We start from the raw sequence: 17,509 nt of genomic DNA on the forward strand, positions 1-17,509 counted from the left end.
TAGGCAAAACTGCTGCTGAAGTCAAGAGGGAGTTTTAGCCGAGTAATAGAACCTGATCCTGGGGACAACTGCTTGAGAGTTGTACCCCATTTAGTACATTTTGTAAAGGATTGTGCCCTTACAATATTAAAACTCATGCTTTCAGATAGTTACATGTATTTACCAGATATTTACAATTTTAATACATTATTTTATTTTGAGGCATATCTTTTTGGACAATTTTGCAGCATCATTGTTGCTACTAAGCAATTTTTTAAATCAAAATATTTTAATTCAGTTTTCAGTGCTTGAAATGGGTGCCAGACCAACAACCACTTCTTTGGGCACCAAACACATGCATCAGCTGTACAAGTTTTTTCACAATTGTATGCCTGTTTCTCCTTGCTGGTTCTAATCTGAAGAGATCATCCTCTATAGATGAGACAGTAGCTCAGACTCTTCTTATTAATTTGTTGGCCTCTTTACTGAAACAGCAAATAGGGTTGCCATTTCAGATTTTAAAAATTATGTGGAGATGGTAAATAGACTTGTAAGATTGCTTTACATAGGCCCTCAAGAAGCTATCAGCTGGTAATTACTTTCAAATACGATTGCCTTAACCCAGTTTTAAACTAGTGAAAGGAGCGGCATATAGGTTTCATTATCAGTGCCTTGGGCCATACAGGTTCCCCGGAACACCTGGACTTATTTTTGAGAAAGGTCGATATAAAGTGTAATAATTGGGTATAGATCTTAATATAGATTTCAAAACTAATTAAGCAATATGAAGAGTGGTAGTGAATGGCACTGCCTCAAAGTTAATGGTGATGTCCCCTGGGAGTTCTAGCTAGTCTATTCTTTATTCAGTTTCTTAAATCTCGTGGTATCTGAGGAGAAATGAATCTGTGTTCAATACATTTATGATCTGGAAGAAGTGTGAAGAGAAGTTTCCCAGCGATAGTAAATCAGGTTTAATTATTAAAAAGGAAGGAAGACTATGCCCATGATCCTACCCAGGGCCTCTGGATGCTGCTGTAATCAACAATTGTGGAAAACTTCAGGCTGGATTTAAGCACACTGGGGATTTGAGCAACGCACTAGGGGAGGCAAATGTGCCTGGGGCCGGGTGGCTGCCGGGGAACCCGCCCGGGCCTGCGGCGTGCAGAGCGCTGGGGGAAAGCAGGGGCTAACACGAGGCTGCAGGCAAAGCCCCCACGGTTTGTGCAGCCGCAGGTGAGGCATTTCTGACAGGGCCCCCGCCCTGGGGCAGTCACAGGTGGAGGCAGGCGGGCGCGCGGTGGGGACAAGAGAGCGGGAAGCTCGCTCGCGTTGGAGAGAAAAGAGGGAAAGCGGGGGCTGCTGGGACTTGTAGTTCGTGTGTGGGTGGGTGTCCTAGGGGAGCCGGCCGCGGACTCCATTTCCCAGCGTGCCTCGCTCGCCCCCTGCCGTCACCTTGAATTTATCATCGGCGCCCCGCCCCACCGCGCCAGGGATGGCGTCAACCTGGGACGAGTATTCATGAGCCAGCCCCCTTCGCTCCTCCCTGAATGCTATTGTAAATAGAAGGTTGGAGTTGCTTAATATTCATGAGGCTGCGGGGAGGGGAGGCGGGAAGGCGGCTCCTCTCTCTGTCCCTAATGGCGCTCGCGACAGCTGTGGAGCGCGGCTGAGCCGAACGCGCGGAGACACCGACCGACGGAATGTTCCCAATTGCTACATAATCCGCCTCTGGAGCGCGGCGCCTCTCTCCGTTCTGTTTCCCCGCCCCCCTCCTCCTCCGGGCTCTGAGCGGCGCTGCCCCGGGGAGGAGGCGGCATCCCCAGCCCCCGGGCAATGGAGCCCGCGCAGCAGCGAGCGAGAGAAGCCCCGGCGGCGGCGCGGAGCAGCAGCAGCGTGGAGCAGCAGGGCAGCTCCCCGGGCGAGAGGAGCCGGGGTACGCCGGGCACGGAGAGCAGCGTGGAGCAGCCGGGCGGCGCCGAGGCCGGGCACCGAGAAGGCAAAGCAGCCGGGGGGCCGCGGAGGAGGCGAGGGGCCGCTGGAGGCTTCGCTCCCCACGCTGCGCTGGTGGCCAACGGGACTCAGGCTGCTCCCGGCCGGGGCAGCAGCGCCAACTCCCTGCTGCTGAGGAGGGGGAGGCTGAAGAGGAATCTTTCTGCAGCCGCCGCCGCCGCCTCCTCCTCCTCTTCCCCGGCTGCCCCTGCCTCGCTTGGCACCCGCAGCCTGGACAGGAAAGCGCTGCTGCTGAAGCCGCCCCGGCAGCTGCAGCCACTGCAGCCCCCGGAGCGGGACTGGGTGCGGCGGGACCTGCAGCGGGGCTGCGTCCATGTCTACGAGCGCCACATGTCCTACCTTCGCCCGGTGCTCTGCACGCTGGAGACCACGGCGGCCGAGGTGGCGGCCCGGCTGCTGCAGCTGGGCCACAGGGGTGGCGCCAGTGTGGTCCGGGTGCTGGGTAAGGCGAGCTCGCAGCCCCAGCAGGAGGTGGCAGCATTCCCGGGGGAGACACTCTCCGACGCCGCGGCTGTAGCAGACCTGGGCAGCCTGACACCGCCCGACCCCCGGCCGGCAAGGCAGCAGCGGCCGGAGCACGATGAGAGGCCGAGAAGCCGCCGGGGGACCCGGCACGAGTTGGCCCGGCAACCGCCGGGGGACAACGGGGAGGCGGCCCGACCCGGCCGCCTGGCACTGAGTGGCAGCGCCGGGGAGAGTAGTTGGGCAGATCCCCGGCCCAGTCCCTCGTCCTCCGACTTCAGTCCCAGGGCGCCGCCGCCCGCCGAGCTCTACCTGGCTGGGCCGCCGCTATCCTGCCCCTCCCTCCTGGGCGAGCTGGGGCTGGCGGGCTCCGACACCGAGAGCTTCAGCCTCAGCCCCAGCACTGAGAGCGTCTCCGATCGCCTGGACCCCTACAGCAGCGGCGGCGGCTCGTCGTCGTCCGAGGAGCTGGAGGTGGATTCTGCTGCGCCAGCGGCGGAAGGGGCAGGTGTGGGGCCGGGCAGGAGCCATCACCGGCCGGGCGAGTTCCCCTCGGTGCACCCCTTTCCGCGAACAGGGCGTGCGGGAGAAGAGCCCCCCGGGGTAGGGATGGCTGCGGCAGCCCCTGCCGGCTCCAAGGTGTCTCACTTGGGAGGAGAGGCGGGCGCCTTCTCTCCCCTGCCCCCGGCCTTGTACGTGCAGTTCCACGGGGAGATCAGCCGCCGGCTGGAGGCACACGAGAAACCCCTGCAGATCCAGAACGACTACCTCTCCCAGCTGGGTTTCCGGGACCCGTGGAGGGTGCAGGAGGAGGGTATGGACTCCGAGACCGGCTGCCTCATCCGCTTCTATGCAGGTGAGCAAAGGGGTGTGCCTGTAACAGGGCTGGCTGGGTGCGAGGTCAGCTCTGCCTACCAGAAAGACACACACTAACCTGTGGGGTAACTAGACATCCCCAGTTGAGTATCAGGGGACTTACTTTAAAAACTGCACCTGTGGACTGTTTGTTATAGTTGCACCAGAGACATGCTGGGTTAACCTGTATTTATTACAGTGCACTTGTAATTATATAGGGCCCCCAAAGTGCCAAGTGCTTTACAAAAACATGGTGTGTCTTTGCCGTGAAAAGCTTACAATGATTATCTTCCCTCCCATTTATTTGCTGTACTAAATTCCACACCCCAGGAACCCCACCGAAAAACCTGGTTAATGTTCCGTTATCATTTATGTGGCTAGACAGCCATGAAAACCAATCAGTCAACTTTAGCAAAAGCCCCTGTTATCCAAAACTCACATTAACTGAGCTTATTCAGTGTTTCTGATGTTGTTTGGGTCATGAAGGTTGTACTGTAATGTTGAGTTTTTTCCTTCTCCTACGTGAAATTTAGCATCTACATTTAAGGTTAAATCAGAAGTTCTAATATATTGTTACGTCTGTCTTCCACAACTCTTTGTTGGGCTGAAAAGGCCAAAAAAGGATCTCTTAAATATTAATTTGCATCATACAAATAGCTTAGCAGTATGTTATACATGGCTTTCAACTGTTTCTTCTTAAAACATGAAGCTGAGGGCAGGGCTGCATAGAGATGTGTAGTAAAGATGGATCTTCAAAATTCAACCACTTTAGGCTTGTAATTGTACAGTAGCACCAGTAGTTCCTGTGAGTTCATAGAAGCGCATATTGCTGAAAACTAAATTCTGTATTTACATTTTAAAAAATATTTGTTAAAAGCAACTGCAGATGTTTGAGCAGTTTATACGGAACAGTCCTGTCTGTATTGAAAGAATAAGACAATAACCACGGAAGTGTATATAGGCAAAGTAACCTTTAAGAATATATCAAAATTTTGGTCACAAAAACTAAATTTTTAGTGAAACTTTGCTGTGTGGCTTACCAAGCAGAACTTGGGAAGTCATTGTTTTAATTTTTGCACTGTATTTGTGATATCTGCTTTAAAACATGCGATGCCAATTGTGTTACTGACTTAATGTAAAATGTCAACCATATAGTTGCATAAATAGTTTGCATTTAATTTCCTTGTCCATCACTTTAAAAATTAGGGGAGAGAAAAGAACTATTGAACATTCAAATACCTGCCATTTATTTGAATATGTGGTCACCTGTAATACGTGAGTTTATTTCAATGTGCATATCTTGTATCTTACAAGTTAGTACTACACCTCTACCCCAATATAACACTGTCCTCGGGAGCCAAAAAATCTTACTGCGTTATAGGTGAAACTGCAGGAACTTGTATCGAACTTGCTTTGATCCGCTGGAGTGTGCAGCCCCCCCCCCCCCCCAGCACTGCTTTACCGCGTTATATCCAAATTCGTGTTATATCGGGGGTAGAGGTGTATTAGCCATTTAATAGAAAATGACAACACAGCATGTTGCCACTATTGGACCTGACTGAACCATGAAACTTGCTTTCTATTGTGTACTACTTAAAGCTGCAGTATTGAGGCAGCAGTTCTTGTTTACTCCAATAAATGCAAAATGAACAGTTTGGAAAAAAGTCTACTAACAGTAATACACTAGATCAACTCCCCTCCCTTTTCAGGTGGTCTGATGCTTATGAACATAAGAATGGCCCTACTAGGTCAGACCAAAGGTCCATGTAGCCCAGTATCCTGTCTTCCGACAGTGGCCAGTGCCAGGTGCCCCAGAGGGAATGAACAGAACAGGTAATCATCAAGTGATCCATCCCCTGTCGCTCATGTCCCAGCTTCTGGCGAACAGAGGTTAGGGACACCATATCTGCCCATCCTGGCTAATAGCCATTGATGGACCTATCCTCCATGAATTTATTTAGTTCTTTTTTGAACCCTGTTATGGTCTTGGCCTTCACAACATCCTCTGGCAAGGAGTTCCACAGGTTGACTGTGCGTTGTGTGAAGAAATACTTCCTTTTATTTCTTTTAAACCTGCTGCCTATTAATTTCATTTGGTGCCCCCTAGTTCTTCTGTTATGAGAAGTAGTAAACAACACTTCCTTATCTGCTTTCTCTACATCAATCATGATTTTATAGACCTCAATCATCTCTCCCCTTAGCTGTCTCTTTTCCAAGGTGAAAAGTCCCAGTTAATCTCTCCTCCTATAGAAGCTGTTCCATACCCCTAATAATTTTTGTTGCCCTTTTCTGAACCTTTTCCAATTCCAATATATCTTTTTTGAGATGGGGCGACCACATTTGCACACAGTATTCAATATGTGGGTGTACCATGGATTTATATAGTGACAACATGATATTTTCTGTCCTATTAGCTATCTCTTTCTTAATTATTCCCAGCATTCTATTTGCTTTTTTTGACTGCCACTGCACATTGCGTGGATGTTTTCAGAGAACTAGTCACAATGACTCCAAGATCTTTCTTGAGTGGTAACAGATGATTTAGACCCAATCATTTTATACATATAGTTGGGATTATGCTTTCCAATGTGCATTACTTTGCATTTATCAACATTAAATTTAATCTTCCATTTTGTTGCACAGTCACCCAGTTTTGAGAGATCCTTTTGTAGCTCTTCGCAGTCTGTCTGGGTCTTAACTATCTTAATTTTGTATCATCTGCAAATTTTGCCACCTCACTGTTTACCCCTTTTTCCAGATCATTTATGAATATGTTGAATGGGACTGGTCCCAGAACAGACCCCTGGGGTTCACCACTATTTCCCTCTCTCCATTCTGATGCTTCCCTTAGGTTTCTAGCATGTACCATACCAGTATTTTCACTGCAAGAGTATTGCTCAGTTATTGCAGGAGTTAGTTGGGAGGGGATAGATACCTTGGGATCAGAAAGAAATTTAAAACTGTTTCAGGTGGTTGTAGACTTAATGTCTTAACTATGCAATAAGGTGTAATTAAGCAGGTCTCTTAAGGAATGTCTCTTTTTTTCTAAACTCATTATTTCCACTCCCACAGTTAAGTGGGAATATACAAATTTGGTCCCAAATGTGGTAGCAACTGTGTTTGTGCTTCTGTATGCTTCCCAAATTGCACATTATTTAAATAAAATAAAAGTAAAAACCATGAGCCTTTTACAGGCTTGCTCACACCCACATTTTAACGTTAATGCATGACTATTTTAATTTTAAAAAGCTCCATAGAATGCCAAAGTTCTGAATCTCTAAATAATTATTTAGGCATGGAATAATCTTTTGCTTTTATCCACTTGATAGAAAACTTAACAGCTTGTAAAAACTGAATTTCCTGGCTTTAAAACACAATTTAGTAGAACAAGTACATACTGTGGAGTGTATAGTGGATTAAAACAAACTTAAATTTGAGTTACACAATCTCAAATATTGATTAGCATACCATTTTTGAGCACTTTCAAACAAAAACCTTTCACTCAGTTTTAGATTCATATTTCTCAGGATGACTTGTTTTAATAACCAAATTATGAAACCCCTATAATGAGGTGTCTCTAATAGAATGGCTACATTAATTGGTAGCCTATGCCATCCAAAACTAGTGATTAAAAATAATGGACAACATTTAATCATACCAATTTCATGTAGCAGTCTTAGAAGTCAATTAAGTAGCCATCTCCCTTTCATACCCTATGTCTCAGGCAAACAAGTGTAACAGTAAGCAGTAGTGGTGAACAGACAATAAATGCACAGAGAAACAAGATGGATGAGGTAATATTTTTTGTTGGACCAACTTCTGTTGGTGAGAGAGACAAGCTTACACAGAGCTCTTCAGATCCACTAAGAGAGATTTCCTCACTCACCTTGCGTCTCTAATATCCTGGGACCAACACAGCTACAACAATACATACAGTAAATACACAGGACAGAATTAACAAAAAATGGCATAGGAAAGTGTTGAATTATTCCCTATGCTAGTCTGGTCCCCTATATTCTAGTAGAGGGCTTCACCTAAGAGGCATGGAAGGAGCAGATGCCCCTCACATCGGATATTTCTGGCTGTGATAAGCAGTGTGGTTACAAATAGTGACTCATAAAGACCTTGGTGGAGAGTTCTGAGGGCTGCTCTAAAACAGTGCACCCCTTGCTCCCCCTGGCCATCAATCTCTTGGGTGGTGCACCAATGGATGGAGGTGTTGGTTGCTATCTATCTTTACAATTTCCTGCAGATACAGTAGGAATTGGTGTATTCTTTCCCTGGTCACTTTTATCTTTGCTTCCCTGATATACTAAAATTGTGTGTTACCAGAAACATGCCTATGCAAGGTGAACATGAGTAATAAACTGCATGGTTACTAAACTGAAATTTACAAGGGTAATGTCCAGTAAGGTATTGATATTAGCATCCAGATCTTAGGGTGATCCCTCTAACTTTAGAACATGACAAAACCTATTATCTTAAAAAGAAATCTCCCCCCCCCCCCCCCCCTGCAAAACGAAACTCTGGAAAAAATTGAAGAAAAATGTAATAAGTTTTCTCCCTTTAATAAAAATGTTTAGCACTTTAAGTGGAGGAAGATATTGCAACACTTAAATGTACTTAAAATATAGGATGCTATATATGCAAACAAAATGCAGAAACTTGTCGCTTGACATTTTTATGGCAAAGTTCTATATTCTACATGTAATTAGTAGGAGGCATGTTTACCTTAGCTCACTTCAAGATGTGGCTTGCACATTCCCAGTATTTCTCCATTGGCCCTGCTCCTCTTATTTTTAAGATCATGGAGGTGTTTAACTCTCATCTTAAGATCTGTAACATTTAAAGTTGCAGAGTAACTCTGTTGAAGTGAAACACATCTTTTGGGCCTTATGGGCCTGATCCTATTCCCATTGATTTCACTGTGAGCAGAATCAGGCCTTAAGTGACTAGTCATGCACAGTAACATCGTGCTCGGTGGGAATCTATTTTTAACAGACTTTCCTCAAAGTCCAAAATATTAAATCTTAATTTAAAAGGATGTGGTTAAATAGCTTTCTGCTGAGGTATTATTTTACTGGATTATGGAACTCAGTAATAATCCATAGTGCAATTATACTCGTGATATTGTAGCTGTGAGACCGATTAAATCAGAGTTACTAAATTATTCCTTAAACCGTAAGAGTGGCTTTGATCCAACATGCTTTTTGAACACCAAGTATACTCTCCCTTACTGCTCTGTTTACCCAAAAAAAAAAAAATCTTGTGAAACATTCTCCCAGTGGACTTCTTAAATTTTCAATGCAGGCAAAAATGTGCTGCTAGTACAAATAATTCTAAAATGTACAGATCATTGTAGGACTAATCACTTTGAGTTTTCAGGTCAAAAGAAAGCTTAAAAGGGTTTCCTTAACTTATTCATGCTGCATTCTTAATCTGCACACTGTAAACAATGTGTTTTCTGAAAACTTATCTTTTGCGACTGGCATTTTGGGGCTTCTTTTTGGCACTTGCTGAAATGTGGCATTACTTTTGACCCTGAAACTCAATGTGAGTCATGAGGCTTCCATACTGCTGGTGTCATCAAATACCGCTTTTCAGGAAAATTGCCTGTAGGCAGAATATTGAGAAATGCCAGTTGTAATAAAGAACTTTCATTTCAAACATGGTTGTCAGATCTTATTTGAGAAATGCTTCTTGCCCATGTGACCTTTCAGAAAGCAGTGTTGAGAAAAATATGTTCAGCTTTATATCAAACTTTATTTTGATATAAAATATGTCAGTCTTCCATTCTTGTCTCAATTTTGGGACAATTAAGACATCAGTCAACTGGAATGATCTAACTGGATTAAAAATAGTCAGTTTTTGAAGCTGGAAATGTTAATTTTACTATGTGGGCAGGAACAGGTTTTAGACACTTAATGTTATGTGACACATGGGCTTTCTAGAGTGTGGCACATGTGGAATTGGCTAGACTTCTGTATATTTTAGGCATAGTGTGGAAGTCATGATTCTGAAGTTGTGCCACTTTGTGGTAAAGAGAGAATGAATAACTTAATACAACTGTAGCAAAATCTTGGCACCTTTTTTTCTTCAAGGACTACTAGTGGTCTTAAATTGAGTTCACCAAACACGATGCATAAGCATAAAACTAGAAATGTACTATTAAGGTCTCTCTCTTTCGTTGGTTTTGCATCACTGTTTTTGTTTTCAACTCCATTATTTTATTTAATGTAACACACTCCACTTTTCCCAAAGACGTCATTGAGAAGGTGAGCTCTTTGGTGTGTTAACTTAAACATAACTGTACGACCAAGCACTTTAAAGAAAACAGTTTTTAGCTTGAAGCTTCCTACTTTATTTTCTTTTATTTTTCCTTCCTGTTTCTAGTTTGATGTAAATTGTATGTACCCTGATCACTTACATAAGAATGGTCATAGTGCATCAGACCAATGATCCATTTAGCTCAGCATCCAGATCTCTGACAGTGGCCTGTTCCAGATGGATCTGACAGTTGGAGGTTTAGGGACATCTAGAGCATGGGGTTATGTCCCTGACTAACTTGGCTAATAGCCATCGATGGACCTTTGCTTCATGAACTTATCTGATTCTTTTATGAGCCCAGTTATGCTTTTGGTCTTCACAGCATGCCCTTGCAACGAGTATTCAGGGTGTGGGCGTACCATGGATTTATATAGCGGCATTATGATATATTTTCTGTCTTATTACTGTCTTATTATCTATTCCTTTCTTAATGGTTCTTAACACTTAAGTTTTTTTTGGGGGGGGGAACTGCCACAGCATATTGTGTGATATTTTTCCAGAGAACTTTCCACGATGACTCCAAGATCTTCCTTGGGAGGTAAAAGCTAATTTAGACCCTGTTATTATTGTATGTATAATTGGGATTATGTTTTTGGATGTGCATTACTTTGCACTTATCAGCATTGAATTTCATCTGCCATTTTCTTGCTCAAGTCACCCACTTTTGTGAGATCCCTTTGTAACTCTTCGCAGCCAGCTTTGGCTCACTTGCAAATTTTGCCACCTCACTGTTTATCCCTTTTCCAGGTCATTTATGAATATGTTGAACAGAACAGGTTCCAGTAGAGATCTGTGGAGGGGGGGCTGGGATCCTGCTATTTACCTCTGCCCACTGTGAACACTGGACACTTATTCCTACATTTCTTCCCCCCGCCCCCGTCTTTTAACTAGTTACTGATCCATGAGAAGACCTTTCCCCTTATCCCATGACTACTTACTTTGCTCAAGAGCCTTCCAGGCTGGACCTTGTCAAGGGTTTTTTGAAAGTCCAAATACACTGTTGACTGGATCACCCTTGTCCACATGGTTGTTGATTCTCTGAGAATTCTAATAGATTGGCAAGGCATGATTTCCATTTACAAAAGCCACGTTGACTCTTCTCAAACATATTGTATTGATCTGTGTCTGATAATTTTGTTTTTTACGTAGTTTCATCTAGTTTGCCTGATATTGACATTAGGCTTACTGGTCTATAATTGCCAGGATCCTCTCTGAAGCTTTTTTTTTAAATAGGTATTACATTAGCCACCCTCCAATCACCTTGTACAAAAGCTGATTTAAGCGATAAGTTTCATACTGCAGTTAGTAGTTCGCAATTTCATATTTGAATTCCTTCAGAATTCTTGGGTCAATACCATCCGCTCCTGGTGACTTCTTATTGTTGGAAGAAACTCAAATTAATCAAAAACCACCTCTATTGACACCTCAATCTGGGACAGTTGCTCAGATCTGTCACCTAAAAAGAATGACTCTGGTGTGGGGATTTCCTCTACATCCTCTGCAGTGAAGACTGATTCAGAGACTTCGTTTAGCTTCTCTGCAACAGCCGTATATTCCTTGAGCGCTGCTTTAGCACCTTGATCATCGATTACCCCACTGATTGTTTGACAGGCTTCCTGCTTCTGATGTACTTACTTTTATTTTTTTTTTCTCCCTTAGTTTTTATGTCCTTAGCTAGTTGCTCACCAAATTTGTTCTTGGTTTGCCTTCTTAAATTGTGGCAAGTCAAAGAAAAAGATATGCCCCTTTCTGTTTCCATCACTAGGATTTGACTTCCCATTTTTAAATGATGCCTTTTTGTGTGTGACTGCCTTTTTTACACTTTTTAACCGTGGTGGCATTTTTTTTGGTGTTTTTTCTTCATTTATGTATTTCGGATATACATTTAGTTTGAGCCTCCATTATGGTGTTTTAAAATAGTCTCTGTGCAGTTTGCAGGCATTTCACCCTTGTGAGTAAGGGACACATTTCTGTATCATGCAGTAAGAGGGGAAACCATTGGTAAATCCTCACCTCAGTGAGACCAGACCCCATTAATCTTGTTTGGATCTGAAACATTTAACCTTGGTATGCTAAAGTGACCAAATGTCTACCTCTGAAGTTACATTTGTTTCCTTGTCAGCAAGTTAAAAATGATTGAATCATTGTTTGTTTGCAGCACTTCAGTTGATGTGAAGACTCAGTTGGTGTTATGAAGCCGGGGGGGGGGCTACAGTATGGGCAGGCCTTTCAAATAGTGGAGGAGGAGCCACACTGATAACATTGGAATGCTGTTGTAGCTTGAGTTGATATGCAACAGCTGCAAGTACCTAGTGTTTACAGTTCTCTCACAAATTCTGGTGCACACTTAGCTAGCTTCCATTATTTATAAGTACATATGAAGAAGTTCAAATTTAAATATCTCAATATTAAGTAAATTGTAAATACTGCTATATTCTGTAAATATTTAGTACTTAAATTAGAATGTTTAAGTGCTGAATTTCACTACTGATGCAGTATAGAACATGGTATTCTTTTTCTCTATATTTCTTCAAGTTTTCTTACATTGTAAATATCTGATATTCTGACTCGCCCTTCTCCAAATCCCCAAAAGCTCTCACTTTTGGAGTTCTGTGCATAAATCTCCCCTTGATGATGGTATCATTGGTATACCTAAAAACCCTGAACATGGCCTCATAAAGGCAATAGCAATGGGGCAAAAGGAAACTAAAGCCCTTATACAAAACAATATTAGCAACTGGCTTTTACTGACTGAGAAGTATTTACTGCTTTATTGGTCTAATGAGACAGTGTAAAGGAAGCTTTTTTTAAAGACCTAATTATATAATACAGCTGTAGTGAATGTTTCTATTGAGTTGTCTTAAAATGATTTATTTCTGGAAAATGTACACAAAGTGCACTTTTCCACTGTTTTCTATTTTATCTTAACAAATTCTTGTAGGTGTTGGAAACTCAAAAGAAAACTTCCCGTTTGTATTAAATTGTTTAATTTTGAAGTATAGTTTAACCTCTGATTACCTTCAAATCAAGTCCTCATTTTTGCACTTCCCTTTGATTTTAAAAGGCACACAATTTGAAGAAATTGATTGACAAGATATTATTTTAGTGTTTAATTTAAAAAAAACACGTAACTTCTGGGCCAAAAATGCACATTGTGCACCTGTATCTAAACAACTCTTGCAGAACTTCTCTGGTGTTGAATTGGGAGCTGGATGCTCTGTGCCATTGGAGTTCATGGCAAAAGCTTCTTTGGTTAAAATGGGAACAGTTTTTGGCACTTGGGGCCTGTTCAATTCCTGTTGGAATTGAATCAGCCCTTCAATAGGCAGACTGATGGAACCTTCCTCCATGCTAACACCTTTTTAAAGGTGGATTTTTGGATGGCTTACCTGGCAGCCATTTAAAAAAAACGCCAGGAAGCTGAAACTGTGCTGCTAATTGTATGAGAGAAATGTGACCCACTTCCACCACCCAATTGACTATTAATACTTCATTTAAAAAAAAAACCCTCCATAATGAATGTATTTGAACTCTTTACAAAGTTTTTGGCCTTCAGAAACTTTGGGGCAATCAGTTTATTCTAATGGTTGCTGCAGTATTAACATCTCATGGAAGGTAGTCTGTCACTTGCTTGTTCGGTTTGAAATTCTTTAGAGCTTTCTGCTCTTGGGCTTCAAATACATTGTGTTATATGGGACTTGTCCTCCAAAAATAAATCCACATAAAAATCTAATGGTGTGGTTCTTTTTTTCAGCCGGTGTGGCTAGGATTAAACCCACATGGACTACTGTAGTTAACCATTCAAGTTTAAGGTGTTATGCTATCTAAACCACAGTTTCAGTTTTTATTTGGTGGCATAATGTTAAAGTTAAATATATTCTTTTACCACAAAGCATGTTATAAATATAAATTACATTACATATGCATACAAGGAACAGCCTCAATTGCTGCTGGAATGTGACAGCTGCCTTAACTACACAAAGCAACATTTGTGGGCTGGAAATGAATAACAATATTTGTCCAGTTGATATTCTAGGGGGAAGTTAGGTAGGTAGAATAACTACCCAAACATCACTTGTTGTAGTGCCCATGTTAACACACCTATTTTGAAAAATAACAATAACTGTGATCCCATGTTGAGTCTCAGATGTGAGATAGTATCTGTAAAGGCACCCTGTGCCCCTTCCTCAACAATGCCATGCATGGTCATTGACTCAAAACCACTGAATTGTCAGTGCCACTTTTGCCACAACCTGGATTTTATTTGAAGATCTCCCGTTCAAGTGCTAACTAGACCTTACCCTGTTCAGCTTAGACGTTGTGTCTTCACAACTGTAAGTGGCATGGCTGCAGCTGATATAAATTCTGGAAGAATGTGACTGAAGCAAACTGTCTTACTCTCCCTCCGTTTTTCAAAATATTGCTATTTAATATTCAATAATTTGCATTTAAAAAGAAACAAATCTGTCTCTAAAATCAACATCTGTTTTAGCCTTTAAATAAAAATTGCCTGGGGTGGGAATTGTTGAATTTGACACCGCAGCACGCCTGTAGGTTTTCTATTGGTAGGAAACTAGAATTTCTCCCAACTGGCTTTTGTGGCCATGGGTTGATTGCTGAAACTATTCATTCCCAAATGAGGCCAACCATTTCTTAGTGTGACAGTTGACAATTTTTTATGAAGTCAGTAAAACTTTCAAACGAATATTCAGAAGTAGAATTCTTTTTAATTATATCTAGGCTTGGTTTTTAGGGTAAAAACTGAAAATAGTATGGTATATACATGTACGCTTGTCTTTTTAGACGGACAAAATGTGTGAATTTATGCATGAAATATACCTCTGGCTTAAGTATGTAACTCCATTGAGGAGTTGTCAAAGGTAAATTTGGTCCTGTAACATGTATTCCCTTGATGAGACACTGAATGACTAATAGCCCGAAGTCAGTGGGTGTATTTCAATTGACTTCCATGGCCTTTGGATCAGATCTATGGTCAGGGTTGACTGTTTTCTGGGGAAAAACGAGTTTAGGACATGGTGATGGGAAATACTAGCTTAAAGCCAGTTTACACTGGGAAACTGGGAAAAAAAAATAATTGCATTCGTGTTCAGCAAATTCAGCAAGCACATAATGAATCTTTTCAAACGTTGGGTACATCCATTCAGAACTGAGAAACAGGCTCAGTCTATCCCAGTGGTCCCCAAACTTTTTAACTTTATTCCTTGCACCCTCCTGCCCCTGAGCTGGAGCTGGCAGCGGGGCTGCAGCTCTGGGAGGAGGAACACGGACAGAGGTTAAGGGGACGAGGCTGGGGAGTGGAGCTAGGTGGTGCTCCCTCCTCACCCTCCCCTTATGGGGGTGTGCCCCACAGTTCAGGGAGCTCTGGTTTATCCACTACATCAGAGTTGGTCTTCTGCTACAGAATATTGCATGATCAAGTGGACCTGGACTCTGCATGCTTCTGACTGCTCAGTGCTTCAAGCCTACAACTCCTGAATTGTTGTTTTCATATAATTGAATGTTTTGGCTTTTGTAATACTGAGAACTTAAATGAGTTATGACATGTATAACTTCCTTGAGAAAATAGCAAACCAAAATGTATCCAGACATTCCAAGGCTCAGCATTATTACAGATTAGTATTATGCCCACTGCAGTTCTACTTTTTATTTGTGTAACCCTAAATCTATGAATCTACTGCCTTATGTAACTGCAGTTTGGATACGTAACTAAAACTAAGTGTAATAGGGTGTGCATTAACAACACAGTTTTTAAACTAGAAGATGCCTTAAACTGGGGCTAATCTAGTCTTTCCTGGGTCAATAAAAACCATGATTTTACTTGGCAAAAAACACCTCTGGTAAATACCATGCTATCCCTGCCCATAGTTCTCAACCGAAAAAAAAAATTTAAAATAATCCCCACCCCAACAGCCACCTTCCCACTACAGATTCCCAAAATTCTCATTTACTTAGCTGCCTGTCCTAGAGTTGTAGGGTCAAAATATGTCTTTTAAAATGTATTTATTTTGGGAATGTCTTTTAGACACCAGCCACTAATAATAGATTTCTTTCCTGTAACACAAGTATTGTTTTAAAAACTTCCTTGAGCATAAAAAACCTTTTTCCACTGAGTAAGAGTGGAATGGAATAGACTTGTTGCAGGATAATAATTTGTATTTCATCAAAGATCTGAGAGATCCGTGCTATAACAGCATAAAGTTTTTGAGTCAGATTATGCTTTGCCTCTAAACAAAGAGGCATCCTGCTTTCCCCAGTCCATTCATGCACAACTCACGTTATTGAGGAGTTAGATATTTTCTCCTCCCTCTGCATGTGCACCATGTGTCTGGTGGACCAGTAGGGTAGGGTCAGTCCCCAAACAAAGATATTAAGAGGTAAAGATGACCTCTTCTTGTAGTCACCTGTAGCTGTATTAGGCTCTCTGTGCATGAGGGTAGGGAATGGGGTCCTGTCTTTGCCCCCAACCCCCATTCTGTTTCCAGGCTTACATTGCATAGAATTAATTTAGCTCCTTTAACCCACTCCTCTCTCTGCAAGCATTCAAACGGTTGTGCCAACTTTATTTTAAAATGATTGGATGGATCCCACAAGGTGCTGAGTAGATATCTGCAGCTCTTTTCAGGATCAGACCCTAAAGTGTTTGATATTTTATGCAAATTAGCATCTAACATAATTGATGCTTTTAAAAGTATTGATGCTTTTATATTATGTAATCTGAACGCAGACTGGTTTTATCTGTTTATATCCCACGTAGGAATCTGCTTCTGACCCAAAGGGAATGAGATAGTAAGCAAGAACTAAAGTAAATGGGGGCTCATTCTCTTTCTAATGGCTGGTCTAGTCAAAGGAGAATTGTTGAAAAAGCATTAGAAAATAAGCAGCACTAGAACAAAATTTGTAATTCTAATCTCTACAACTTCAGTTTAATCAAAACAATACCAACCCTGTTTCCTTATTTTAGTGAGGAAAAGCTACACGTTTGTACTTAAGTTGTTTAAACAGCTTCTTGATACTCAGTTCAGCACATCTTTTTTGCTTTAAGATAAAGTAGAAAAATTGAAACTTCTTACAAATTATGACTTGATTTTTATGTGGACCACAGTCTAACTTGAAATTTAATGAGAACCTCATATAGTTTTAATATTTGAAGGTTAATTAGGTCAGTGAGGCAGTCTCCTAACTAGAAATTTATATAGTGATATTGCTTCTTTGACAAGTAAACACTTCTTTTGGTCTCTTTCCTACCCTGACCCCTACAGAAGCTCTCATAAAGCAAATTATAATCCGATAGAAAAGAGGAAGCAATATGTTTACAGTATTATGGTTGTGATTCAAAACCCTGTAAATGTGAATTAAAAGTGGATTTTTAACTTTTGCACAACTTACCTGTTAGCAGCATGATTGGTCATTGTAGAGCTGGCTACTTATTGTTGTAGGATGCATAGTGACTATGTTGGTTCAAATAAAGAGTGATGTAGCCTTGTCCATGATACTCTCTGCTGTACATTACTCAGTGCAATAAGAGGTCCAGCAATGTGCAGTACAATCAAAATCCCTATTCATCGGTCATAGCCTTTTGTGATAAGTAAGGACTTGAATCTTGTGATATTTGTGAAACTGGATTATATCGAGTGCGGCTTCCATGTTTTTGTGTTCTGTACTGGCTGGGGGTTGATATGATGCTGAAGCTGACTTTCTGGATCAGGCCCCTTCTCTTTACCTGCTGCTGAAGCCCGGGATGGCTCACATCTGTAATACTGTACATCAAAGAGATGTAACCCCAGTATGTAATGCTCTATCATAATCTGAGCAGTTTCAGATTAAAGGTGAAGGTGGCTGCAATCTGGGCTCTTGG

General features: G+C 42.2%; 1 protein-coding gene across 1 annotated transcript in view; it reads left to right on the forward strand.

Annotated features, from left to right (window-relative positions):
• The first annotated feature begins 1,606 nt into the window (after positions 1-1,606).
• PHLPP1 (PH domain and leucine rich repeat protein phosphatase 1) overlaps positions 1,607-17,509 on the forward strand; it is a 225,644-nt gene continuing 209,741 nt past the window's right edge. Inside the window, exon 1 of the mRNA XM_024203917.2 lies at positions 1,607-3,307. Coding sequence (XP_024059685.2) covers positions 1,813-3,307 — 1,495 coding nt within the window. The 5' untranslated portion in view covers positions 1,607-1,812. The remainder of the gene's footprint in view (positions 3,308-17,509) is intronic.

Source organism: Terrapene carolina, unplaced genomic scaffold (genome assembly GCF_002925995.2).
Source record: "Terrapene carolina triunguis isolate 2854851 unplaced genomic scaffold, T_m_triunguis-2.0 Scaffold53, whole genome shotgun sequence".
Classification (NCBI taxonomy): domain Eukaryota; kingdom Metazoa; phylum Chordata; order Testudines; family Emydidae; genus Terrapene; species Terrapene triunguis.